Source organism: Mauremys mutica, chromosome 13, assembly GCF_020497125.1.
Source record: "Mauremys mutica isolate MM-2020 ecotype Southern chromosome 13, ASM2049712v1, whole genome shotgun sequence".
NCBI lineage: Eukaryota > Metazoa > Chordata > Testudines > Geoemydidae > Mauremys > Mauremys mutica.
The window spans coordinates 46,820,023-46,845,112 of NC_059084.1; the positions used below are offsets into that span (position 1 = coordinate 46,820,023).

The 25,090-nt window shown below is 61.5% G+C and overlaps 1 protein-coding gene across 1 annotated transcript in view; it reads right to left on the reverse strand.

Moving 5' to 3' along the window:
- Positions 1-1,010: 1,010 nt before the first annotated feature.
- The window catches only part of LOC123348172 (myosin-7), a 38,627-nt gene continuing 14,547 nt past the window's right edge, over positions 1,011-25,090 (reverse strand). Inside the window, exons 16-39 of the mRNA XM_044985612.1 lie at positions 19,759-19,832; positions 19,369-19,456; positions 18,596-18,713; positions 18,371-18,494; positions 17,201-17,337; positions 16,818-17,073; positions 16,286-16,528; positions 15,710-15,886; positions 15,288-15,433; positions 14,809-14,899; positions 13,609-13,998; positions 13,152-13,278; positions 12,611-12,729; positions 11,779-11,975; positions 10,466-10,649; positions 8,636-8,801; positions 8,377-8,501; positions 7,341-7,649; positions 6,994-7,197; positions 5,636-5,761; positions 5,255-5,530; positions 1,850-1,945; positions 1,289-1,423; positions 1,011-1,138 (exon numbers count right to left, since the gene is read on the reverse strand). Of these exons, the coding sequence (XP_044841547.1) occupies positions 1,118-1,138; positions 1,289-1,423; positions 1,850-1,945; positions 5,255-5,530; positions 5,636-5,761; positions 6,994-7,197; positions 7,341-7,649; positions 8,377-8,501; positions 8,636-8,801; positions 10,466-10,649; positions 11,779-11,975; positions 12,611-12,729; positions 13,152-13,278; positions 13,609-13,998; positions 14,809-14,899; positions 15,288-15,433; positions 15,710-15,886; positions 16,286-16,528; positions 16,818-17,073; positions 17,201-17,337; positions 18,371-18,494; positions 18,596-18,713; positions 19,369-19,456; positions 19,759-19,832 (3,929 nt within the window). The 3' untranslated portion in view covers positions 1,011-1,117. The remainder of the gene's footprint in view (positions 1,139-1,288; positions 1,424-1,849; positions 1,946-5,254; positions 5,531-5,635; positions 5,762-6,993; positions 7,198-7,340; positions 7,650-8,376; positions 8,502-8,635; positions 8,802-10,465; positions 10,650-11,778; positions 11,976-12,610; positions 12,730-13,151; positions 13,279-13,608; positions 13,999-14,808; positions 14,900-15,287; positions 15,434-15,709; positions 15,887-16,285; positions 16,529-16,817; positions 17,074-17,200; positions 17,338-18,370; positions 18,495-18,595; positions 18,714-19,368; positions 19,457-19,758; positions 19,833-25,090) is intronic.

The following is a 25,090-nucleotide window of genomic DNA, read 5'->3' on the forward strand; positions in this document are numbered from 1 at the left end:
TCCCCCTCTCCCTCCTCATCATCCCTCCCTCCCCGTGCGATATCCATCCCTCCATCCCCCTCTCCCTCCTCATCATCCCTCCCTCCCCGTGGGATATCCATCCCTCCATCCCCCCTCTCCCTCCACATCATCCCTCCCTCCCCGGGCGATATCCATCCCTCCATCCCCCTTTCCCTCCTCCTCATCCCTCCCTCCCCGTGCGATATCCATCCCTCCATCCCCCTCTCCCTCCACATCATCCCTCCCTCCCCGTGCGATATCCATCCCTCCATCCCCTTCTCCCTCCTCATCATCCCTCCCTCCCCGTGCGATATCCATCCCTCCATCCCCCTCTCCCTCCACAACGCCCCTTTCCATTCGCAGGGCTCGCATCTCAACTGGCAGCTGCTGAGCTCCGTCCTGGATGCCTGGGTCCCAGGCCCCATCCCGGGTTGTAACCCTGTGCTCTCCGGTTCACTGTGTAATACCGAAACTGGGCACTAGTGGGCAGGTTATGCCCACCATAGAAGATCAGGGTTGGGAGGGACCTCAGGAGGTCTCTAGTCCAACCCCCTGCCCAAAGCAGGACAATCCCCAGACAGATTTTTTGCCCCAGATCTGTAAATGGCCCCCTCAAGGATTGAACTCACAGCCCTGGGTTTAGCAGGCCACTGCTCGAACCACTGAGCTATCCCTCCCCCCATGGTCTCCACGCACATGATCTATGGGTAGAGAGGACACTGGTGTGTAGCCCTGGGGGCACCATGCCATGGGGAGCAGGGGCAGGGCTCGATGGGGGGCCCTGTGCTGTGGGCGGGGCTCGGCGGGGGGCGCTGTGCTGTGGGGAGCCGGGGGCGGGGCTCAGCGGAGGGCCCCGTGCTGTGGGGAGCCGGGGGCGGGGCTCGGCGGGGGGCCCAGTGCTGTGGGGAGCCGGGGGCGGGGCTCGGCGGGGGGCGCTGTGCCATGGGGCGTGTTTGTTTAACGTCACACGGAGAGTGCACGGTGCTGTACAATGCATTTTATTCTACAGTCTGGGAAGGGGCCTGGGGGCCGACGCTGCTATACAGAGAGCAGGGGTGGGTCGGGGTGGCGGGGTCTGTCAGTCGCAACCGGGGGGCTGCCGGGGGGTTCACGGGAGTTACTCCTCGTTCAGCCCCTTCTGCAAAAGAACAGAGAGAGAAAGCGAGTGTCAATACGAGGGCAAAGACGTGGGAGGGGAGACGAGGTGATGGGCGAAATGGGGATGGAGAGGAGAAGAGGGGTGGGGAGGGGTCAGAGGAGGGGGTGGGGCAGCCCCTCCGTGGCTCACCTTGGCTCCGATGTCCCGGCTCTTCGCCCGCAGCTTGTTGACCTGCGACTCGGCGATGTCGGCCCGCTCCTCCGCCTCGTCCAGCTCGTGCTGCACCTTCCGGAACTTGGCCAGGTTGGTGTTGGCTTGTTCCTCCTGCCGGGGGAGAGGAACCGGGGCGTTACCCTGTGGAACTGCCCTCCACTGGATGTGCAGCGCAGCCCAGAGTTCAGCATGGCCAGGGCCCTGCACCTACCTGGCTACTGCCCCAAGGCAGGAGGTGCCTGTCCCACTGGGGACACAGAGACGAAAATGGGATGTGTTAACCTGTGGAACTACCCACCACTGGATTTCCAACAGATAAGGGCTCAGGGAAGACTAGGAGGGGGCCAGCCCCCCTGTATTGATGGGCTACAATCCACCCACTCTTCCATTTTCTCATCCAACCTTTCTATCAACTCTCCATCTATCCACCCACTCAACAGTCCACCTGCCCGTCCATCTGGGCTCTGGGGCCCGGGGGAGGAGGAGGAGGAGGAGCTCTGGATTCCAGAATGCATCATGGAAGTTCTGGACACTCACCGCCTCCTCGGCCTGCCGCTTGTAGGCTTTGACCTTCAGCTGGAGTTTGTCCACCAGGTCCTGGAGACGGATCAGATTCTTCCTGTCCTCCTCAGTCTGGAGAGATGAGAGGGGGAGGGGGGGAGAAATTCTGGATTCAGCCAGTGGCTCTGGAACCCAGCTGCTCGAGAACCATGGGGGTCTGGATTAACCCCAACCTCCGTTTGTGACCATAAGTCTATTTGTGCTTCCTCAAGTGCGGGGGGGGGGGGTAAGAAAAGAGCCTCCAAATTACTCTAGACCCGTCTAAAACCCCAGGGCTGCTGGGGTCCCCGTGATCTAGAACAGGGGTCGGCACCTTTCAGCAGTGCCGTGCCGAGGCTTCGTTGATTCACTCTCATTCACGGATTCGTGTGCCGGTCGTACATTGTCACGGTTTGCAGAAGGTCTCTCTCTGTCTATGTTATAGACCAGCCGGGACCCCAGGGCGGCAGGGGGCCGGGCGGGGCCGGCGGGCGGGACCCCAGGGCGGCAGGGGGCTGAGCGGGGCCAGGGAGCGGGACCCCAGGGCGGCAGGGGGCGGGGGGGGGTCGGCGGGCGGGACCCCAGGCTGGCGACGGGATGAGTGGGGCCAGCGGGCGGGACCCCAGGGCGGCAGGGGGCTGGGCGGGACCCCAGGGCGGCAGGGGGCCGGGCGGGGCCGGCGGGCGGGACCACAGGCTGGCGACGGGATGAGCGGGGCCGGCGGGGCGGGACCCCAGGGTGGCAGGGGGCCGGGCGGGGCCGGCGGGCGGGACCCCAGGGCGGCAGGGGGCCGGGCGGGGCCGGCGGGCGAGACCCCAGGGCGGCAGGGGGCCGGGCGGGGCCGGCGGGCGGGACCCCAGGCTGGCGACGGGATGAGCGGGGCCGGCGGGCGGGACCCCAGGGTGGCAGGGGGCCGGGCGGGGCCGGAGGGCGGGACCCCAGGCTGGCGACGGGATGAGCGGGGCCCGCGGGCGGGACCCCAGGCCGGCGGCGGGATGAGCGGGGCCGGCGGGCGGGACCCCAGGGCGGCAGGGGGCCGGGCGGGGGCGGGGGGGCGGGACCCCAGGGTGGCTCCGGGAGGTGCGGGGCCGGCGGGCGGGACCCCAGGGCGGCAGGGGGCCGGGCGGGGCCGGCGGGCGGGACCCCAGGCTGGCGACGGGATGAGCGGGGCCGGCGGGCGGGACCCCAGGGCGGCTGGGGGCCGGGCGGGGCCAGCGGGCGGGACCCCAGGCTGGCGACGGGATGAGCGGGGCCGGCGGGCGGGACCCCAGGGCGGCAGGGGGCCGGGCGGAGCTGGCGGGTGGGACCCTGGACTGGCAGTGGACTGAACGGCTCAGGGGTTCCATCCGCCAGCTCCTGCCAGCCGGGGTCCCAGCTGCCGGCCCCGCTCAGCCCACTGCCGGTCTGGGGTCCCAGCCCTGCCCACACGGAGCAGGGACCCACCTTCTCCCTGGTTCTGGCCCGTTCCCTTCCTCTCTCTGCACCGAGCACAGGGCTGGGGGTTGGGGTGCAGGGTCTGGCCAGGAGCTAGGGTGAGGGACGGAGGGCGGGAACGTGCGTGATGCCGGCAGGAGGGGCGGAGGGCGGGAACGCGTGTGCGACGCCGGCAGGAGGGGCGGAGGGCGGGAACGCGTGTGCGACGCCGGCGGGAGGGGCGGAGGGCGGGAACGCGCGTGCGACGCCGGCGGGAGGGGGAGAAGAGCGGGCCGGGCCGGGCCGGGACGGGCAGGATTTTTAATGGCCCGGTGCTGCCTGCCGGGGTCCTGGCCCCGCTCAGCCCACTGCCGGCCTGGGCTCGGCTCGCGTGGTGCCTTTGGCACCCGTCCCAGCGGTGGCCGACCCCTGCTCTGGGCTTGAGAAAGGCCAGTGTGAGGGGTGATGGTTTCTAGATCCACCATGTTCTAGCCCAAAAGCCAAGCCAGTGAGGAGCTGGGTGTGGAGCGGGCCGGGTAGGAGCCCGGCTCTAGGACGGCAGGATGGCCGGGGAGGCTGAGACACTCCCGGGTGTTGTTGTGGAATATGGGGCTGACCCGTGGGGATTTCACGCCGGGTTTGAGACGAGGCAGTGGATGGTGCTCCTGAGGGCTGGTGGGTGTGCTGGGCTCTAGGACAGGGGCAGGCACACTTTTTGGCCTGAGGGTTTTGGAAAATTGTATGGAGGGCCGGTCAGGGGAGGGGTCGTGGCCCGGCCCCCACCTCCTATCTGCCCCCCCAGGACTCCTGCCCCATCCAAACCCCCCGTTCCCTGACAGCCCCTCTGGGACCCCTGCCCCATCCACACACTCCTGCTCCCTGTCCCCTGACTGCCCCCCCAAGACCCCTGCCCCATCCAAACACCCCTTCTCCCTGTCCCCTGACTGCCCCCTGCCGCCCCATCCAACCCCCCTCTCCTTCCTGACTGCCCCCCGGGACCCCTGCCCCCATCCAACCCCCTGTTTCCCCCCGACCACCATCCACGTCCCCGCCCCCTGACCACCACCCCAAACTCCCCTGGCCTCTATCCAACGCCCCCTGCTCGCTGCCCCCTTACCGCGCTGCCTGGAGCACCGGTGGCTGGAGCCGGGCCACGCCGCCGTCACCGCGCAGCACAGAGACCAGGTCAGGCCGGCTCTGCAGCTGCGCTGCCCCAGGAGCTCACAGCCCCACCACCCAGAGCCTTGCGCCCAGCAGCGGGGCGGGCTGAGGCTGCGGGGGAGGGGGAGACAGCAAGGGAGGGGCCGGGGACCAGCCTCCCGGGCCAGGAGCTTGGGGGCCGGGCCCGCAGGCTGTAGTTTGCCCACCCCTGCTCTAGAACATGTGAGAACTATTCTAGAACAAATCAGGGAAGTCTATGACCTGTAATATACAGGAGATCTGGCTAGATGACCACAATGGTCCTTTCTGACCTTGGATCTATGACTCTAGGCCATCTATAGTCTAGCATAGATCAGGTTATGTTCTGCGCCACATGTCCCACGTTCTCGAGTGGATAGCGTGTGTTCTGGTGCAGAGGTTTCTGGAACAGGACATGCTCACCGAGGTCTACAATGATCAGTAAGATGTTCTAGACCAGCAAACAATTCTGTAGCATGTGTCTTGAGTGCAATGCTCAAGTCCTAGTGTGGGGTGGCCAGAAGCCAGGTATTTGCGATTCAGAACATCTAGGATGATGTTCTGGATAGAACCGTACATGACCTGGGGCATGTCTCGTATGTTCTAGAGAACAGATAGCATGTTTGGGGGCAGGCTACTTGTGTTCCATGTCAGACAACTCACGTTCTAGACTGCAAGTTCTGGGGCACGCACCTCAGGTTCTAGAGCACACGATGTGCTCTAAAGCATGTGACTCTCATTCTGGAGCACATCATTTGTGTTCTGGATTGCAAGATTTGCAGCTCCTCTTGTTTCCCCTCCCAGCAGTACCTGGTAGGTGAGCTCCTTGATGCGCCGCTCCGACTTGCGCAGGCCCTTGATGCTCTCCGCGTTGCGCTTCTGCTCCGACTCCAGCTCATTCTCGAGCTCCCGGACTCGCGCCTCCAGCTTCTGCAGCTGCTTCTTGCCGCCCTTGAGGGCCAGCTGCTCGGCCTCATCCAGCCGCAGCTGCAGGTCCTTGATGGTCTGCTCCATGTTCTTCTTCATCCGCTCCAGGTGGGCGCTGGTGTCCTGCTCCTTCTTCAGCTCCTCCGCCATCATCGCCGCCTGCCGGCCAGAAAGAAGAATCATTCCCTGCCCCCCTGAGCCAGCCAGTACCCCCACCCTGGTGGGACAGGGCACAGGCCCCATGTCCCATTCCCTCGCACTCACGTCGGTGATGGCTTTCTTGGCCTTCTCCTCGGCATTCCTGCATTCCTGCACAGCCTCCTCCACCTCTGTCTGCAGCTGGGACAGATCCGCCTCCATCTTCTTCTTCTGGTTGATCAGGCTGGTGTTCTAGATCAGTGGGTGAGGGGAGATAAGCTCAGAGGTGGCATCGTTCCATCAGATCTAGACAGGGTTCCCTGACAGCTCAGGATCAGAGCCATCTGAGCTCCTTTCCTGGTGGGCTAGAACCCCAAGCTGGCAGGTCTGTTCTAGATTTGCCTCTCTGGGAGAAATGCCACCCCCTAAATGTTCTAGCCCCTTGATCTTGAATTAAATGGAATCAGGGGGTGGTTGTTGAGACCCAAGTTCTAGATTGGCCTAAAATCAGCTGGTGGCACCAGACAAATAAGAAACTCTTGTCTCTCACACACAGGACAGTGACTATTTTCTAGACATATCTCACTCAAAATGGGCATATTCTAGACTACTATCTGCACAAAAGGAGTAATTATCATATTCTAGACTGTCACCCCACCCAAACGTTCTACATTATTGCCCCAGCCAAATGGTGCAGTGATCCCATTCCAGAATGTTATTTTACCTGACCAAGACAAGTTCTAGACAATTTCCCCCAAGCAATCAGGACATTGGCCCTATTATACGTGTATTCTAGACTATCGCCTCACTCAAAACATGTTTGTCATGTTCTAGACTCTTAGTCAGACTAAACTGGGTGATAACCATCTTCTAGATGATTATGCAGAACAAATAAAATGATGTTTATATTTCAGAGTATTATCCAGAACAAATAAAATGGCCACTATGTTCTAGGTGACTATTCTGAATGAACTTGGCAATGGCCACCTTCTAGACTACTATCCAGAAAGTGCTGAGATCTAGCCATGTTCCAGAGCATCACCCAAAACCATTCCTGTCATGAATGAACAGGGACGCCCATATGGTTGTGACCTAGTGCTAGGTTGTTTTCCAGACAGAGTGGATATTCTAGACTATTATCTAGAACAAATCAAGTGGCAATCACATTCTAAATGGTTATCCAGATACAAAAATGGCAGTATCGATATTCTAGACCACTTCCTAGAGCAAAGTGCTGCTCAGGTTCTGGTTTACAATCCAACCGCAACACAGCAGCACCCACACCCTAGATTATGGCTGTCATGTTCTAGATCACTCTCCAGACCCAACAGGGCAGCGTCAATGTTCTAGGCTCCTGTTGCGAATGAACAGGGAAGCTCACATGGGTCAGTGATGGGAATCGCTGCTGGGGCCAGGTTTTCTGTCGTGGCCCGAAGGGGGTTCCGCTCTAGGGGTCAGATGTCGGGGGTTCCCGTCTCTCTCACCTGGGTGTGGAGCAGCTGGACTCTCTCACTGGCTTCTATCAGCTCCTGCTCAGCCAGTTTCCGGGCGCGCTCCGTCTGCTCCACCACGGCCCGCAGCTCCTCCAGCTCGGCCGTCAGCAGGTTGTTCCGCCGCTCCACGATGGCGATGTTCTCCTTCAGGTCTTCGTTGGTCCGGACAACGTCGTCCAGCTGGATCTGGGTGTCCTGGGGTGGGGGGAGAATAGGCCATGAGTGGGGAGACGGGTCATGGCCAGGACCCTCCCCTCCACAGCACAGTGCCCCATGGCCAGGCTGGGAGACCGGGAACCACTGGGACCCCCCCATAGCACAGCGCCCCCTGGAGGTACCTTGAGCAATCCCTGCAGCAGCTTGACTTGCTTCTGGGCCTCGGCCGCCATGCGGTTGGCGTGGCTCAGCTGGATCTCCATCTCGTTGAGGTCGCCCTCCATCTTCTTCTTGACTCTCAGCGCCTCGTTGCGGCTGCGGGTCTCAGCGTCCAGCGAGGTCTGCAGCGAATCCACCACCCGCAGGTGGTTGCGCTTGGCCTGCTCCATCTCCTCGTCCTTCTCCGCCAGCTTCCGCTCGAAATCCGCCTTGAACTGGTTAAACTCCAGCTGGGCCCGCAGGATCTTCCCCTCCTCGTGCTCCAGAGAGGCCTGGGGGGTGCGGGGGAGGATGAATAAGTGAGAGAGAAGAGAGAGAGAGAGAGAGGTTAATAGAAAGAAAGAAAGAAAGAAAGAAAGAAAGAAAGAAAGAAAAGGAGAGGGGAGGCAGAGAGAGAAGGAAAGAGTAAATATATCAGAGGAAGAATGAAAAATGCGGCAGAAAGAATTAAAGAATGAATGAAAAAGGGAAGAGTGAATGAAATAGAAGGAATGGAGAAAGGATTGGAAAGAGAGAGAGAGGAAAATGAAATCCCAAATGAAAAAGAAAGAAAGAAGAAATATGTTAAAGGAAGGATGAAAAAAGACAGAGAGAAGGAAGGAGTGAGTGGAAGATGAAAAGTGGATGAAGAGGAAAGAATGGGGAAGGGATTGGAAAGACAGAGATGGAAAGAAAGAAGAAATGAATGAAGGAGGAGAGGAATGGAGACCAAAAGAGAGAGAAGAAACGAATGAGGGGAAAGATAGAAAGAAGGAATAAAGAAAAGCAAAGAGAGAGAGGAAGGAGAAATCAAAGGAAAGAAAGAAAGAAAGAATTGAAAAAGTGGCAGTCAGAAGAAAAGAATGAGTGAAAAAGGCAAGGGTGAATGAGAGGGGAGACCGGGAAAGGGTTGGAAAGAGAGAAAGGGAAAATCAAATCAGAAGAGGCAGAGCTGGTGCCAGGTGGTTCCCGGCTGACCCCCACGCGGCTCTGGAAGGGGTGCTCGGCCGTGCCCCTCACCTCCGCCTCCTCCAGCGCCGCCTGCAGCTCCATCTTCTCGGCCTCCAGCTGCTTCCGCACCTTCTCCAGCTCATGGATGGTTTTCCCACTGGTTCCCAGCTGCTCCGTCAGGTCCGAGATCTCCTCTGCGGGGGGAGAGAGACCGCGCTAAGCGGGAGGCAGGTCATGGCTAGGACGGGAGATCGTCCTTCCCCAGCATGGGGCCAGGAGGTGCTGTGCTGCTGGGAGCGGGGGCAGGGGGTGCTGGGGAGATTCTCACCCTGTAGGTTCTTGTTCTCCCTCTTGAAGGTCTCCAGATGCTCCAGCGACTCCTCGTAGGCGTTCTTCAGCTTGAAGAGCTCGGTGCTGAGCGACCGCGCCTCCTTCTGCGACGACTCCAGCTCCGTCTGCGACTCCTCGAACTTCTGCTTCCACTCAGACAGGATCTGGGGGGTGGCGGGTGGGGGTGAGAGAGTCACGCCAATGGAGGAGCCCTCTGCTCAGCAGAGACAACTCCCTGCTCTGGGCCCCTCTCCCTTCTCTCCCCTTTCCTCTAGCTTTTCATTCCTTCCTGCGTTCCCTTTCCTCGGTCTCTCCCCGTTTCCGTAGATTCTAAGCCCAGTCACCCATGTCTCCAGCCCATACCTGACAGGTGAGCTAGGACATGTCTTAAGAGACGCCAGTTCTTGATTTAAAGATGCCAAGTGACGGAGAAGCCACCGTCGGCCTAGGCTGGTGTGATGCAGTAGGGACTGTCCGCACAGTGAATGGGAGAGCAGGGGATGACTTTAGGGATGGACAGAACCTGAGCCAGGCAGGGGGGGTGGGGGAGTCAACACCTTTGCCTGGGAAGCTGGACAAAGGCAGAGAGCCTGCGGGGGAGGGTGGGGTCAGTGTCGGTTTGGGGCTGGGGGGTGCAGCGCAGGGAATCCCAAGCTGGAATCTAAGCTCCCTGAACCCCCAGAGGGACTCGATTGAGGGGTCCTGGTTGTGCCCACAAGGTCTGCTGTATCCTGTGTTCCTGTGGTCCAATAAACCTTCTGTGTTACTGGCTGGCTGAGAGTCACTGGGAGTCCCAGGAAGAGGGGTGCAGGGCCGGACTCCCCCACACTCCGTGACGGCTGGCTGTTCTAAGGGTTAATTTCTGTGCCCGTGAAAAATTTCCACCTTATTGCTAGTCTGAACATGTTGTGCTTCAGAGTCCAGCCACTGGGTCTCGCTCTCCTTTGGGCGTTGAGATTCAAGAGCGCCCTGCCAGGAAACCTCTTGCCTAGGTCGATCCTTGTAGACCATAATCAAGTCACCTCGTAAGCTCTGAGATATTATGGTCCCCCCATCTTTGAAAGGAGAACAAGCTGGGAGAGGGGTGGAAATGGTGACTTTTGGGGGAAACAAATATTTTTCACCCTTCAGCAACCCAAATCAGAATGTTTTCTGCCCCCAAATACCCAAGTGTTGGTTGCCGAAAACTACTTTTTGCCTTCCTTGGCTCTGTTTCATTCACTCCTTGGCTGTTTCATTCATTCCTTGGCTCTGTTTCATTTACTCCTTGGCTGTTTCATTCATTCCTTGGCTCTGTTTCATTCACTCCTTGGCTGTTTCATTCACTCCTTGGCTCTGTTTCAGTCACTCCTTGGCTCTGTTTCATTCACTCCTTGGCTCTGTTTCAGTCACTCGTTCTTTATTTGGCTCTAGTTCGTTTTCTTTCCCTTTTTCACCCTATCTACCTTTTGCCTCCATTTAAGTCCCTCTTTGCTCTGTTTCATTCATTTGTTCATTGGCCTTTTATTCAATTTTTCTTTGGCTCTTTCTCGTTCTCTCTTTTATTCTTTGGCTCCTGCCCTCTCGTTCATTTTTACTTTTCTTCCATTTTTTTGCTCTATTTTATTTATATTTGGTTTTGCTTCTTTCTTTCCTAGGCTCGATTTCATTCCTTCTGTGCTCTGTGTCCTTTGTTTCCTTCTAGTCTTTGATCTATTTCATTCATTCTGTTTTATCCCTCTCTTCCTTCCTTCCTTCCTCCCTTCCTCCCTTGGTTTTATTTAATTTATTATTTTTTGGCTTTGTATTCAATTCTCTCTCTCTCTCTCCCCTCCTCCCCCAGTCCCACCTTGTCAAAGTTTCTCTGCTTCTTGTCCAGAGCGGCTGCGGCGGCGTTCGACCGCTCCACGTCCACCATCAGGTCCTCGATCTCATTCTGCAGCCGGTGCTTGGTCTTCTCCAGTGACGAGCACTTGGCGTTCACGGCCTCCACTGCCTCCTCCGCCTCCTGCAGCCGCTGCGCCAGCTTCTTCCTGCCACCGGGGGGCGACAGACACCATTAGTCACCGAAGAGTGACCTCGGCTTTTCCCCACATCCCTGGGCCTTGGAGTTACGGGGGGGGGGGGATTCATAGCAGAAAAATGCCAGTGACACTGGCCTGATGGTCTAGACCATTCTAGACAAGTTCCCTATAGAAAAGTACCAAGACACTGGCTTGACACGTGGGATTATGATGTTCTAGACTGCTCTAGACCATTGTAGAAAATCTTTCAGCTGTACATGACCAAGACACTGGCCGGATGCATGGGAACCTTCTGTTCTAGACCATTCAAGACAAAAGGAGTTTCTGGTTCATGGTGTGGAATAGAGAGAGAGAGACACACCTCCACTTCAGGGCAACATGGAAGGAAATAGGAGAGATGGCGGGAATGTGGAACCAAGCATAAGAGAAGATGGAAGGGAAGGGAAGGATAAACAAGAATGAACAGTATCAGAGGGGTAGCCATGTTAGTCTAGATCTGAATGAACAGGAAGAACAAACAATCAGGAAGAAAGAATGAACAGAAAGAAAGGACAAGAAGAAAGAAAGAACAGGAAGATGAAAGGAAAAAAGAAAAAGAACGAGTCAAACAATAAAAAAGGAAAAACAGAAGGAATGAAAGAAGGAAGAAAAGAATGAAAAAGGATGAAAGGAAAAAAGAACAGGCAGACGAAAGAACAAAGAAATGAAAAGCCAAGAGAAAGAAAGGAAGCAAGAGAGATGGGAAGACAGAACAAACAAAGCAAGGAATGAAAGAACAACAGAAAGAAAGAAAAAATGACAGAACAAACGAGAATGAAGGGGGGGAAGAATGAATGAGAGAAACAAGAGGAGCGGATGAAAGAAAAAAGAACAAACGAATAAGAGAATGCACGGAAAGATAAAAGAACAAGGGAACAAAAAGAAAAAAGGAGGGATTGAATGAGAGGGTGAAAGAACCAGGACTGGAAGCATGGGGCAATGGAAGGGTTCTAGACCGCTCTAGACAAAACATCCAAAACACTGGCCTGCCACATGGGATCCTCATGTTCCCGAAGGCTCTAGAGCATTCTACACACGTTGCCAGGACGGGGGGAAGGCAGGGAGGGGATGGGGAGAGGCAAAGCCGCCAGCCACTCACTTGGCCTCCTCCAGCTCCTCCGTCCGCTGGATGGCGTCCGTCTCGTACTTGGTTCTCCACTGCGCCACCTCGGAGTTGGCCTTGGAGAGCGAGCGCTGCAGCTCGGCCTTCGCCTCCGTCTCCTCCTCGTACTGCTCCCGCAGCAGGTCGCAGTCGTGCCGGGCCGACTGCAGCGCGTGGGCCAGGGCGTTCTTCGCCTGGGGTGGGGGACGAAGAGCTCTGCCGGTGCCCCTCACTCCCGACCCGCAGCCCCTGCCAGCCCAGCCCTGGGCTCCCTCCAGCCCTGCCGGTGCCCCTCACTCCCGACCCGCAGCCCCCTGCTAGCCCAGCCCTGCCCCCCCGAGCTCTGCCGGTGCCCCTCACTCCCGACCCGCAGCTCCTGCCAGCCCGGCCCTGCCCCCCCCAGCCCTGCCGGTGCCCCTCACTCCCGACCCGCAGCCCCCTGCTAGCCCAGCCCTGCCCCCCCGAGCTCTGCCGGTGCCCCTCACTCCCGACCCGCAGCTCCTGCCAGCCCAGCCCTGCCCCCACAGCACTGCCGGTGCCCCTCACTCCCGACCCGCAGCTCCTGCCAGCCCAGCTCTGCCCCCCCAGCCCTGCCAGTGCCCCTCACTCCCGACCTGCAGCCCCCTGCTAGCCCAGCCCTGCCCCCCCGAGCCCTGCCGGTGCCCCTCACTCCCGACCCGCAGCCCCTGCCAGCCCAGCCCTGGGCCCCCAAGCTCTGCCGGTGCCCCTCACTCCCGACCCGCAACCCCCTGATAGCCCAGCCCTGGCCCCCTGAGCTCTGCTGGTGCCCCTCACTCCCGACCCGCAGCCCCTGCCAGCCTGGCCTTGCCTTGGCCTCTTCCTCCAGTTGTCTCTTGAGATCCTCCAGCTGCTGGGTGTACGTCAGCTTCCCCCGCGTCAGCTGGTTGACCAGCGCGTCCTTCTCGTCCAGCTGCCTGGCCAGCTCGCCTGGGCGCGGCAGGAGGAAAACAGGGACCATCCTTCGTGGGGACCCCACACCCCAGTGCATGGGGGCCATGAGGGGGGCTCCCAGGGGCGTGGGGGGAGGATCCCTCACACGGAGCTCTTGGGGGGTCCCCCAGGGAGGGGCAGAGGATGGGGAGGAGGGTTCGAGGGCTCAGGGGCTCGTGCATGGTGTGTGGGGTGCAGGGGGGAGGCAGGGGACGTGGGGGGCCAGGAGGGGGCTCCCAGAGGGCACATCCCTTATGGGGTGCTCAGGAGGATGCAGCAAGACTCAAGGGCAGGTGAGGGAGTCCCAGGGGCACAGGCAGGGGGGTCCCAAGTTTGCAGGGGATACCAGTGGTGCAGGGTCCCAGGGGTGTAGGGGGATGGAGGGCTCCCGGGGGGCAGGGCAGGGGTTCCCCACTCACCATTCTCAGCCTGGAGCTTGGCACGCTGGGTGGTGAGGTCGTTCACCATGCGCTGCGCCTCCTCGGACTTGGTCCTGTGTTCGTTCAGCTGGTCCTCCACCGTCCGGCACAGCTTCTCCAGGTTGGCCTGGGGAAGGGGAGACGTCGGGGCGGCAGCGGGAAGGAAGAGGGGAAGAAACCAACGGGAGAATGAAGGCGCGACAGGAAAAGGAGACCCTGAAAAACTGGGAGGGCGGCAGAAAGAGAGGCACCTCCCCCGTCACGCTAGCGCTGCCCACTGGCTTTGGCCGCGCCTCCCTCCTGCCTTTGCCGGGCCCTCGTGAGCACCGGTTCTAAGTAGGGGGAAGTGGCTCCTCCCCCACTGATGCTGCCCTCACAGCTAGGATCGGCGCCTCCATCCTTAGCCCCTCCCATTACCCGTGGCCCCTCTCCCTCCGTGGGCCTGCCCCCGGGGCACCTTGGCTTTGAGCAGCTGCTCCACGTTGGAGCTGACGTCATCCAGCTCCAGCTTGAGCTCGCTCTTCTCCTTCTCCAGCTTCTGCTTGACGCGCTGCAGGTTGTCGATCTGCTCGCCCAGCTCGGCCACCGAGTCGGCGTGTTTCTTGCGCAGGGTGGCGGCCGTGGCCTCGTGCTGCAGCGTGGCCTCCTCCAGGTCCCGCCGCATCTTCTGGAACTCCGCCTCCCGCTTCTTGTTCAGCTCGATCTGCACCGAGGTGGCGCCGCCCGCCTCCTCCAGCCGCTCGCTGATCTCCTCCAGCTCCCGCGACAAGTCCGAGCGCAGCTTCTCCACCTTGGCCCGGGCCGTGCGCTCTGCCTCCAGCTCCTCCTCCAGCTCCTCGATGCGCGCCTGCAGCCGGAGAGAGACCCACGGGCTTAGACAGGCCTAGAACATCACACACTCTAGAGCAGGCAGGAACACGTGGGGAAGAGGAACAAAGGTCCTCAGCCAAATCTAGAACATGACGTATGGTAGATACGATAGAAAAGTCCTAGGAACAAATGTCATTAGCCAGATCTCACACACCCATTTTCACATACGGCATGTAGATGTCCTAGGTCATGGGAAAGAATGAACTGGGTCTACAACACACAGATGTTCTAGATCCGAGAACGCACGTATTGGCGGGGGGTCTAGAAGGAAGTGGCCTGAGCAGCCTCTACAGCGCCCAGTGTGGAAAACGGCTGGTGGACATTCTAGCGCAGGGAAGGAATCATACGGATTCTGGAGATTCGCTGTTCAATCAGGAGAGAGCTCAGATAACCGATTTCTTTAAACAGATCTAGACCCCACCGTGCCAAATGAAGCAGGCAGATGTTCTAGATCTTTATAAAAGGAGTCTAAGTTCTAGAGGCAAAGGACCATAGGCTCAGACCAATATGAGATCTTCTCCCTTTTGGGACCTGCTTTTCTACAGCAGAGAGGAAAAGAATTTTCCTGAGAGACAAAAGAGGGTCTAGACTTTCAATGGAGGAGAGCTCCTCCCTCCTAATTCTAGACCGGAGAGGAAGGAGAGGAGGGATTGTGGAGACACCCCCAAGCAACACAGAGTAAATCTGGAGAGGAGACGAGCACCGAGATCGTCCTCTTACCAGCCCAGCTAGGTGGGGAGCGTTTCTGTACCCCAGCTCTGGGGATGTACAAGCCAGCCTGCCTCACCTGAAGCTCTTTGAGCTTTTTCTGGAGCTGGGCAACTACCAGTTGTTCATCCTCAATCCGGGCGTTCAGCGCGCTGAGCTCAAAGTCTTTCCTGAAGGAGACAGAAAACAAGTTCTCTCTCTGGCTCTGGGAAGGGAGTGGGGTCTAGTGGCTACAGCAAGAGGCCTTGGAGCCAGGACTCCTGGGTTCTAACCCCGACTCTGGGAGGAAGTGAGGTCTAGGGGTTAGAGTGGGAGGTTGGGTTCTACCCCTGGCTCTGGGAGGGGAGTGGGGTCTAGTGGCTACAGCAAGAGGCCTTGGAGCCAGGACTCCTGGGTTCTACCCCTGGCTCCGGGAGGGGAGTGGGGTCGAGTGGGAGGTTGGGAGCCAGGACTCCTGGGTTCTACCCCTGGCTCTGGGAGGGGAGTGGGGTCTAGGGGTTAGAGCAAAGAGGGGCTGGGCATCAAGACTCCTGGCTGGTGACACAAGGAGGCTCCTACTTTTTCAGTTTCTCGTCCAGCTGCTGCTTGTCATTTTCCAGGTCCATGATGCTCTCCTGGGCCAGTTTCAAGTCTCCTTCCAGCTTCCTCTTGGCCCGTTCCAGGTCCATGCGGATCTTCTTCTCCTGCTCCAGGGAGCCCTCCAACTGAGAGAGAGAAAGACAATGAATCCAGGAAGCCGGGATCCACTCAGCAGGACGTTTTTAGTGGGAAACCCCCAGTGATGGATCATCCTCCATCGGAGACACTCTGCTCTGATCCCCCTGGTCCCTCCCTGGACCCCCCCTTGGACCCCTCAGAGATAACCACTCCAGACACAACATCCCCCAGAGTCTAAGGAGGCACCAAACGGTGAGGAAGTAATAACCTATCAGTAATGCCATCGAGCTCCTTAGCCCCATCCCCAGGCCGCTGGTGCTTACGTCGTCCACCTGCTGCTCCAGCTTGACCTTGGCTTTGGTCAAGGTGTTGACCTTGTCCTCCTCGGCCTGTAGGTCGTCCAGCGCTTGCTGATGGGCCTCCTGCAGGGCCTTCTTCTCCTTGGTCAGCTTGGCTATTATCTCATCCAGCCCGGCCATCTCCTCTGTCAGGTTCTTCACCTGCAAGCAGATAAATCAGGTGGGTTTAGATATCGGGTGGCCCAATGGCGAAGCTCAGTGTTGGAGATTAGTGGTTCCATGGGAGGGCAGAGGATTGAGGCCACTAACTCAAAACAGCAATCCTTGAATACACTTGACCAACCCAACGCAATCATCCCTCAGGCCACTGAACCAACCCAACCATCCTTGCTGACACTCAACCCAACCCAAACATCCCACAGGCCACTCAATCCAACCCAGCCAGTCTTGACAACACTCAGTCTAACCAGGTCTCAGGCCAAGAAATCCAACCCAACCAACCATGTGGCCACTGGCCTCAGTCCAACTAGCCTTGATACCACTCAACTGCAGTAGTCTTGAAGCCACTTATCACAGTCAAACTCCCGTCTCTGCCCTCACCTTGTTCTCCGTCGCGTGTTTCTCCTTCTCCACCTTGGCCAAGGTCAGCTCCAGGTCGTCAATGTCCTTCTTGAGCTCCGAGCACTCGTCCTCCAGCTTCCTCTTCTTGGCCGTCAGCTCAGCATTCATCTCCTCCTCGTCCTCCAGCCGCTCCGTCTGCTCCTTCACCTTGGCCTCCAGCTGGATCTTGTTCTTGATCAGCTGGTCGCAGCGCTCCTCGGCATCTGCAAGATTGTCTTGCTCCTGAAAGGAAAGAAGAAAAGGATGGAGAGAATGAAGGAAAGAAGGAGTGTGATAGGTTGATAGGTGAAGCTTGGAGTTCAAGGATAGGGGAATCCCTTCTTCTAAGTTGGAGCTCCTCCGTGGGCATCGGGGAGAATTCAAACTGTGGGATCTCCATCATTCATGGCCCAACCAGTCTTGAGGCCGTTCGTCCAAACCCAATCCACCCAGCCTTCAGGCTCCTCAATGCGATCTCACGGCCCATGGGGCCCAGAGGGGTCGGGGGGGGGGGAACCCTTCCATCACTCACAGCCTGCACTTGCAGCTGGAGATCGTTCTTCTCCTGCAGCAGAGAGACCATCTTCTCCTCCAGCTCCTTCCTCCGGGCCTCCGACTTCTCTAGCGCCTCCTTCAGGCGCCCGAACTCCTCCTTCATGGCCAGCATCTCCTTCTCCGTCTCAGCGCTCTTCAGGAGCGGCTTGATCTTGAAGTAGAGCTTCATCCAGGGCCAGTTCTTCACCCCCATGAAGGCCCGGATGTTCCACTGTATCACCAGCAAGGAGTCCCTGGCAGGGAGGGAGGCCACATGAGCTGGAGCTGTGAACTTCCCCACAGCAGTGCCCCAGTCAGAAATGGCTGCGAGCTTCCCTACAACAACAACGGCTCCTATGACGCCTTCGCACCCCACCCTACCTGCGTTCCAAGATCTTCTTGAATTCAAGGCGGGAGAGGACGCCCCGGGACTGGGCCTGGAGGCGGGTGATGATCCGGGCGAGCCGTTCATCCCGCATCTCCTCCAGCAGCCCCAGCAGCCCGGCCTTGAAGAACACCTGGGACAGCCGGCGAAAGACAAACATCAGTAGAGCACCCCTAGTTCCAGGCTGGGACCCCCCCCACAGCCCAGTGCCCCCGAGCACCAGGCTGGGACCCTCCCCCACAGCCCAGCGCCCCCGAGCACCAGGCTGGGACACCCCCCCCCACAGCCCAGCACCCCTAGTACCAGGCTGGGACCCCCCCCCCACAGCCCAGCACCCCTAGTACCAGGCTGGGACCCCCCCCACAGCCCAGCGCCCCCGAGCACCAGGCTGGGACACCCCCCCCCACAGCCCAGCACCCCTAGTACCAGGCTGGGACCCCCCCCACAGCCCAGCGCCCCCGAGCACCAGGCTGGGACCCCCCCCACAGCCCAGCGCCCCCGAGCACCCGGCTGGGACCCCCCCCATGGCCCAGCGCCCCCGAGCACCTGGCTGGGACCCCCCCCCACAGCCCCGCGCCCCTAGTACCAGGCTGGGACCACCCCCCACAGCCCAGCACCCCTAGTACCAGGCTGGGACCCCCCCCCACAGCCCAGCGCCCCCGAGCACCAGGCTGGGACCCCCCCCACAGCCCAGCACCCCTAGTACCAGGCTGGGTCCCCCCCCCACAGCCCAGCGCCCCCGAGCACCAGGCTGGGACCCCCCCCCACACAGCCCAGCGCCCCCGCGCACCAGGCTGGGACCCCCCCCCACAGCCCAGTGCCCCCGAGCACCAGGCTGGGACCCCCCCACCCCGCCCAGCGCCCCGAGCACCAGGCTGGGACCCCCCCCACCGCCCAGCGCCCCGAGCACCAGGCTGGGACCCCCCCCACAGCCCAGCACCCCCGAGCACCAGGCTGGGACCCCCCCCCACAGCCCAGCACCCCTAGTACCAGGCTGGGACCCCCCCCCCACAGCCCAGCGCCCCCGAGCACCAGGCTGGGACCCCCCCAGCCCAGCGCCCCCGATGCCAGCTCACCCGTACGGTCCCTGGTTCCTGGGGGTGTGGCTATCTGAGACCCTTCCCCCCCACAGGCTCCACCCACCCACACGGGCTCCTCCCCCTCACCTTGGTGTGCCCGAATTTGTACTGGCTGGAGTCGATATCGAGGGAGCCCAGCAGCTTTTCCGCCCCCTTGCGGCTGTCGATGAACTGGCCCTCGGGGATGGCCGCGGGGTTCAGGATACGGTACCTGGGGGGAGGGGATCGTTAGTGACCCTGGATCTCTGAGCCCGTCCCGTGATGCTGCGAGCTTCCCCTGCAGCAGTGCCCCGGGGGGGGGGGCAGACCCACCTCTGTCTGAAGTCCCCGTAGAGGATGCGGTTGGGGAAGCCCTTCCGGCAGATGCGGATGCCCTCCAGCACCCCGTTACAGCGCAGCTGGTGCATCACCAGGGGGTTGTCCATCACCCCTGGAGGCAGGAAAACGGGGGTTAGTGATGGAAAGGGGTGGAGCCTGGCCACCACCGGCCCCGCCCTTTACCTCTTGGCCACGCCCCTTGCCTCTGGAGAGGGGGTGGATAGGGAGCTTTATTCATGCAAGTAAAGGCCCCGCCCCTTCCCACTGAGCGGCGCCCCCATGCGCTTAGCCCTGCCCGGCACCTCTGGGGAGGGGCTGGTTTGGGTGGGGGCAGTGTTAGGCCACACCCACTCTGCCCTTTAGGTAGGGACAGAAGTGGAAGGGGGCCCCAATCTAGAGCCACGCCCCCAACACAGGCAGCCACGCCCATTTCCCCATTAACCACACCCCTCCGCCATAGGGAGGAATGGAGAGTGGATAATTTATGCAAACAAGGAACACGCCCCTCTTCCCCTTAGCCCCGCCCCTCTTCCCCTTAGCCCCGCCCCTCTCCCTTTAGCCAGGTCCCCTCACCTCTGGGGAGGGATGGAGGGCAACAGAGACAGGAACACCACGCAAACCCACTCCCCACCCCCATCCTCCAGCCCTTAGCCCCGAGCCCTCCCTCTGACCAGCCCGGAGCCGCCCTGGAGCCGGTGACCTCCCCTGCCCCGGGGGGGGGCGGCGCACAATGGGCAGAGGCTGGGGAGGGAGGGGGGGTCACGTGCCTGGAGACTTGGTCTCATTGGGGATGATGCAGCGGACGAAGTGGGGGTGAGTTGAGCGCAGGTTTGTCATCAGCTTGTTCAGGTTCTCCTGGGGGGGGGGAGATGAAGAGAAGAGGACAGAAAAGGCGGGACGGATGGAGAAAGAGAAGAAGGCGAAGAGAGGCAGAGAGGAATGGAGAGAAGCGAGAGAGATGAACAATGAACCACAGAATGAAAAGCAGACGGATGGAAGGAGGCAGAAAGGGAGGCAGGAAGATGGACAGGACGAGAAAGCAAGAGGCAAAGAAGACAGAACAAGAAACAGAGAGAGACAAAGAGGCTCTGTTAGCAGAGCTGATCCTCCAGGAGGTCAGACCCCTACCTTGGCCGCCTGCCCCCGGGCCCCCTTACCCTGTGCAGCGCTGACACCGTCTGGAAAGAGGAACCCTTCTTCTTCGATCCTTTCCCCTTCCCGCCTTCATGGGCTGTGAGGGAGAGAGACCCACACCCATTAGAAAGGGAATGGGGACTAGTGGTTAGAGCGGGGAGGAGGGGGCTGGGAGCCCAGGGCTCCTGGGTTCTTTCTCTGGTTATGCGAGGGGAGTGGGGTCTGGTGGTTAGAGCGGGGGGCTGGGACTCAGGGGAGTGGGGTCTGGTGGTTAGAGCGGGGGGCTGGGACTCAGGGGAGTGGGGTCTGGTGGTTAGAGCGGGGGGTGGGACTCAGGGGAGTGGGGTCTGGTGGTTAGAGCAGGGGGGCTGGGACTCAGGGGAGTGGGGTCTGGTGGTTAGAGCGGGGGGGGGCTCAGGGGAGTGGGGTCTGGTGGTTAGAGCGGGGGGCTGGGACTCAGGGGAGTGGGGTCTGGTGGTTAGAGCGGGGGGTGGGACTCAGGGGAGTGGGGTCTGGTGGTTAAAGCAGGGGGCTGGGACTCAGGGGAGTGGGGTCTGGTGGTTAGAGCGGGGGGTGGGACTCAGGGGAGTGGGGTCTGGTGGTTAGAGCGGGGGGCTGGGACTCAGGGGAGTGGGGTCTGGTGGTTTAGCGGGGGGGACTCAGGGGAGTGGGGTCTGGTGGTTAGAGCAGGGGCTGGGACTCAGGGGAGTGGGGTCTGGTGGTTAGAGCGGGGGCTGGGACTCAGGGGAGTGGGGTCTGGTGGTTAGAGCAGGGGGCTGGGACTCAGGGGAGTGGGGTCTGGTGGTTAGAGCAGGGGGGTGGGACTCAGGGGAGTGGGGTCTGGTGGTTAGAGCGGGGGGCTGGGACTCAGGGGAGTGGGGTCTGGTGGTTAGAGCAGGGGGTGGGACTCAGGGGAGTGGGGTCTGGTGGTTAGAGCAGGGGGTGGGACTCAGGGGAGTGGGGTCTGGTGGTTAGAGCAGGGGGTGGGACTCAGGGGAGTGGGGTCTGGTGGTTAGAGCAGGGGGTGGGACTCAGGGGAGTGGGGTCTGGTGGTTAGAGCAGGGGGGTGGGACTCAGGGGAGTGGGGTCTGGTGGTTAGAGCAGGGGGCTGGGACTCAGGGGAGTGGGGTCTGGTGGTTAGAGCAGGGGGGTGGGACTCAGGGGAGTGGGGTCTGGTGGTTAGAGCAGGGGGGTGGGACTCAGGGGAGTGGGGTCTGGTGGTTAGAGCAGGGGGCTGGGACTCAGGGGAGTGGGCTCTGGTGGTTAGAGCGGGGGGGGACTCAGGGGAGTGGGGTCTGGTGGTTATAGCAGGGGGTGGGACTCAGGGGAGTGGGGTCTGGTGGTTAGAGCAGGGGGCTGGGACTCAGGGGAGTGGGGTCTGGTGGTTAGAGCGGGGGGTGGGACTCAGGGGAGTGGGGTCTGGTGGTTAGAGCAGGGGGCTGGGACTCAGGGGAGTGGGGTCTGGTGGTTAGAGCGGGGGGGGGACTCAGGGGAGTGGGGTCTGGTGGTTAGAGCAGGGGGGCTGGGGCTCAGGGGAGTGGGGTCTGGTGGTTAGAGCAGGGGGCTGGGACTCAGGGGAGTGGGGTCTGGTGGTTAGAGCGGGGGGCTGGGACTCAGGGGAGAGGGGTCTGGTGGTTAGAGCGGGGGGCTGGGACTCAGGGGAGTGGGGTCTGGTGGTTAGAGCGGGGGGGGCTCAGGGGAGTGGGGTCTGGTGGTTAGAGCGGGGGGGGGACTCAGGGGAGTGGGGTCTGGTGGTTAGAGCGGGGGTGGGACTCAGGGGAGTGGGGTCTGGTGGTTAGAGCAGGGGGTGGGACTCAGGGGAGTGGGGTCTGGTGGTTAGAGCAGGGGGCTGGGACTCAGGGGAGTGGGGTCTGGTGGTTAGAGCGGGGGGGACTCAGGGGAGTGGGGTCTGGTGGTTAGAGCAGGGGCTGGGACTCAGGGGAGTGGGGTCTGGTGGTTAGAGCAGGGGGTGGGACTCAGGGGAGTGGGGTCTGGTGGTTAGAGCGGGGGGGGACTCAGGGGAGTGGGGTCTGGTGGTTAGAGCGGGGGGTGGGACTCAGGGGAGTGGGGTCTGGTGGTTAGAGCGGGGGTGGGACTCAGGGGAGTGGGGTCTGGTGGTTAGAGCGGGGGCTGGGACTCAGGGGAGTGGGGTCTGGTGGTTAGAGCGGGGGCTGGGACTCAGGGGAGTGGGGTCTGGTGGTTAGAGCAGGGGGCTGGGACTCAGGGGAGTGGGGTCTGGTGGTTAGAGCGGGGGGTGGGACTCAGGGGAGTGGGGTCTGGTGGTTAGAGCGGGGGGTGGGACTCAGGGGAGAGGGGTCTGGTGGTTAGAGCGGGGGCTGGGACTCAGGGGAGTGGGGTCTGGTGGTTAGAGCAGGGGGTGGGACTCAGGGGAGTGGGGTCTGGTGGTTAGAGCAGGGGGCTGGGACTCAGGGGAGTGGGGTCTGGTGGTTAGAGCGGGGGCTGGGACTCAGGGGAGTGGGGTCTGGTGGTTAGAGCGGGGGGGTGGGACTCAGGGGAGTGGGGTCTGGTGGTTAGAGCGGGGGCTGGGACTCAGGGGAGTGGGGTCTGGTGGTTAGAGCGGGGGGGTGGGACTCAAGGGAGGGGGGTCTGGTGGTTAGAGCGGGGGGGACTCAGGGGAGTGGGGTCTGGTGGTTAAAGCGGGGGCTGGGACTCAGGGGAGTGGGGTCTGGTGGTTAGAGCAGGGGGGTGGGACTCAGGGGAGTGGGGTCTGGTGGTTAGAGCAGGGGTGGGACTCAGGGGAGTGGGGTCTGGTGGTTAGAGCAGGGGGGTGGGACTCAGGGGAGTGGGGTCTGGTGGTTAGAGCAGGGGGTGGGACTCAGGGGAGTGGGGTCTGGTGGTTAGAGCGGGGGTGGGACTCAGGGGAGTGGGGTCTGGTGGTTAGAGCAGGGGCTGGGACTCAGGGGAGTGGGGTCTGGTGGTTAGAGCGGGGGGGACTCAGGGGAGTGGGGTCTGGTGGTTAGAGCAGGGGGCTGGGACTCAGGGGAGTGGGGTCTGGTGGTTAGAGCGGGGGGGGACTCAGGGGAGTGGGGTCTGGTGGTTAGAGCGGGGGCTGGGACTCAGGGGAGTGGGGTCTGGTGGTTAGAGCGGGGGTGGGACTCAGGGGAGTGGGGTCTGGTGGTTAGAGCGGGGGGTGGGACTCAGGGGAGTGGGGTCTGGTGGTTAGAGCGGGGGCTGGGACTCAGGGGAGTGGGGTCTGGTGGTTAGAGCGGGGGCTGGGACTCAGGGGAGTGGGGTCTGGTGGTTAGAGCGGGGGGGTGGGACTCAGGGGAGTGGGGTCTGGTGGTTAGAGCAGGGGCTGGGACTCAGGGGAGTGGGGTCTGGTGGTTAGAGCGGGGGGGTGGGACTCAGGGGAGTGGGGTCTGGTGGTTAGAGCAGGTGGGCTGGGACTCAGGGGAGTGGGGTCTGGTGGTTAGAGCAGGGGGCTGGGACTCAGGGGAGTGGGGTCTGGTGGTTAGAGCAGGGGGGTGGGACTCAGGGGAGTGGGGTCTGGTGGTTAGAGCATGGGCTGGGACTCAGGGGCGGGGGGTCTGGTGGTTAGAGCGGGGGTGGGACTCAGGGGAGTGGGGTCTAGTGGTTAGAGCGGGGGCTGGGACTCAGGGGAGTGGGGTCTGGTGGTTAGAGCAGGGGGGTGGGACTCAGGGGAGTGGGGTCTGGTGGTTAGAGCGGGGGCTGGGACTCAGGGGAGTGGGGTCTGGTGGTTAGAGCAGGGGTGGGACTCAGGGGAGTGGGGTCTGGTGGTTAGAGCGGGGGGGTGGAATCAGGGGAGTGGGGTCTGGTGGTTAGAGCGGGGGGGGACTCAGGGGAGTGGGGTCTGGTGGTTAGAGCAGGGGGTGGGACTCAGGGGAGTGGGGTCTGGTGGTTAGAGCGGGGGGTGGGACTCAGGGGAGTGGGGTCTGGTGGTTAGAGCAGGGGGGCTGGGACTCAGGGGAGTGGGGTCTGGTGGTTAGAGCGGGGGTGGGACTCAGAGGAGTGGGGTCTGGTGGTTAGAGCGGGGGCTGGGACTCAGGGGAGTGGGGTCTAGTGGTTAGAGCGGGGGGTGGGACTCAGGGGAGTGGGGTCTGGTGGTTAGAGCGGGGGCTGGGACTCAGGGGAGTGGGGTCTGGTGGTTAGAGCGGGGGGCTGGGACTCAGGGGAGTGGGGTCTGGTGGTTAGAGCGGGGGGGGACTCAGGGGAGTGGGGTCTGGTGGTTAGAGCGGGGGCTGGGACTCAGGGGAGTGGGGTCTGGTGGTTAGAGCAGGGCTGGGACTCAGGGGAGTGGGGTCTGGTGGTTAGAGCGGGGGGCTGGGACTCAGGGGAGTGGGGTCTGGTGGTTAGAGCAGGGGGTGGGACTCAGGGGAGTGGGGTCTGGTGGTTAGAGCAGGGGGGGGACTCAGGGGAGAGGGGTCTGGTGGTTAGAGCAGGGGGGTGGGACTCAGGGGAGTGGGGTCTGGTGGTTAGAGCAGGGGGGTGGGACTCAGGGGAGTGGGGTCTGGTGGTTAGAGCAGGGGGGTGGGACTCAGGGGAGTGGGGTCTGGTGGTTAGAGCCGGGGGGGACTCCGGGGAGTGGGGTCTGGTGGTTAGAGGGGGGGTGGGACTCAGGGGAGTGGGGTCTGGTGGTTAGAGCGGGGGTGGGACTCAGGGGAGTGGGGTCTGGTGGTTAGAGCAGGGGGCTGGGACTCAGGGGAGTGGGGTCTGGTGGTTAGAGCGGGGGGTGGAACTCAGGGGAGTGGGGTCTGGTGGTTAGAGCAGGGGGGGGACTCAGGGGAGTGGGGTCTGGTGGTTAGAGCTGGTGGCTGGGACTCAGGGGAGTGGGGTCTGGTGGTTAGAGCAGGGGTGGGACAAAGGGGAGGGCGGTCGGGTGGTTAGAGCAGGGGCTGGGACTCAGGGGAGTGGGGTCTGGTGGTTAGAGCGGGGGGGTGGGACTCAGGGGAGTGGGGTCTGGTGGTTAGAGCAGGTGGGCTGGGACTCAGGGGAGAGGGGTGTGGTGGATAGAACCCGGGGCTGGGACTCAGGGGAGTGGGGTCTGGTGGTTAGAGCAGGGGGTGGGACTCAGGGGAGTGGGGTCTGGTGGTTAGAGCGGGGGGTGGGACTCAGGGGAGTGGGGTCTAGTGGTTAGAGCGGGCGGGGACTCAGGGGAGTGGGGTCTGGTGGTTAGAGCGGGGGGCTGGGACTCAGGGGAGTGGGGTCTGGTGGTTAGAGCGGGGGGTGGGACTCAGGGGAGTGGGGTCTGGTGGTTAGAGCGGGGGGGGACTCAGGGGAGTGGGGTCTGGTGGTTAGAGCGGGGGCTGGGACTCAGGGGAGTGGGGTCTGGTGGTTAGAGCGGGGGGTGGGACTCAGGGGAGTGGGGTCTGGTGG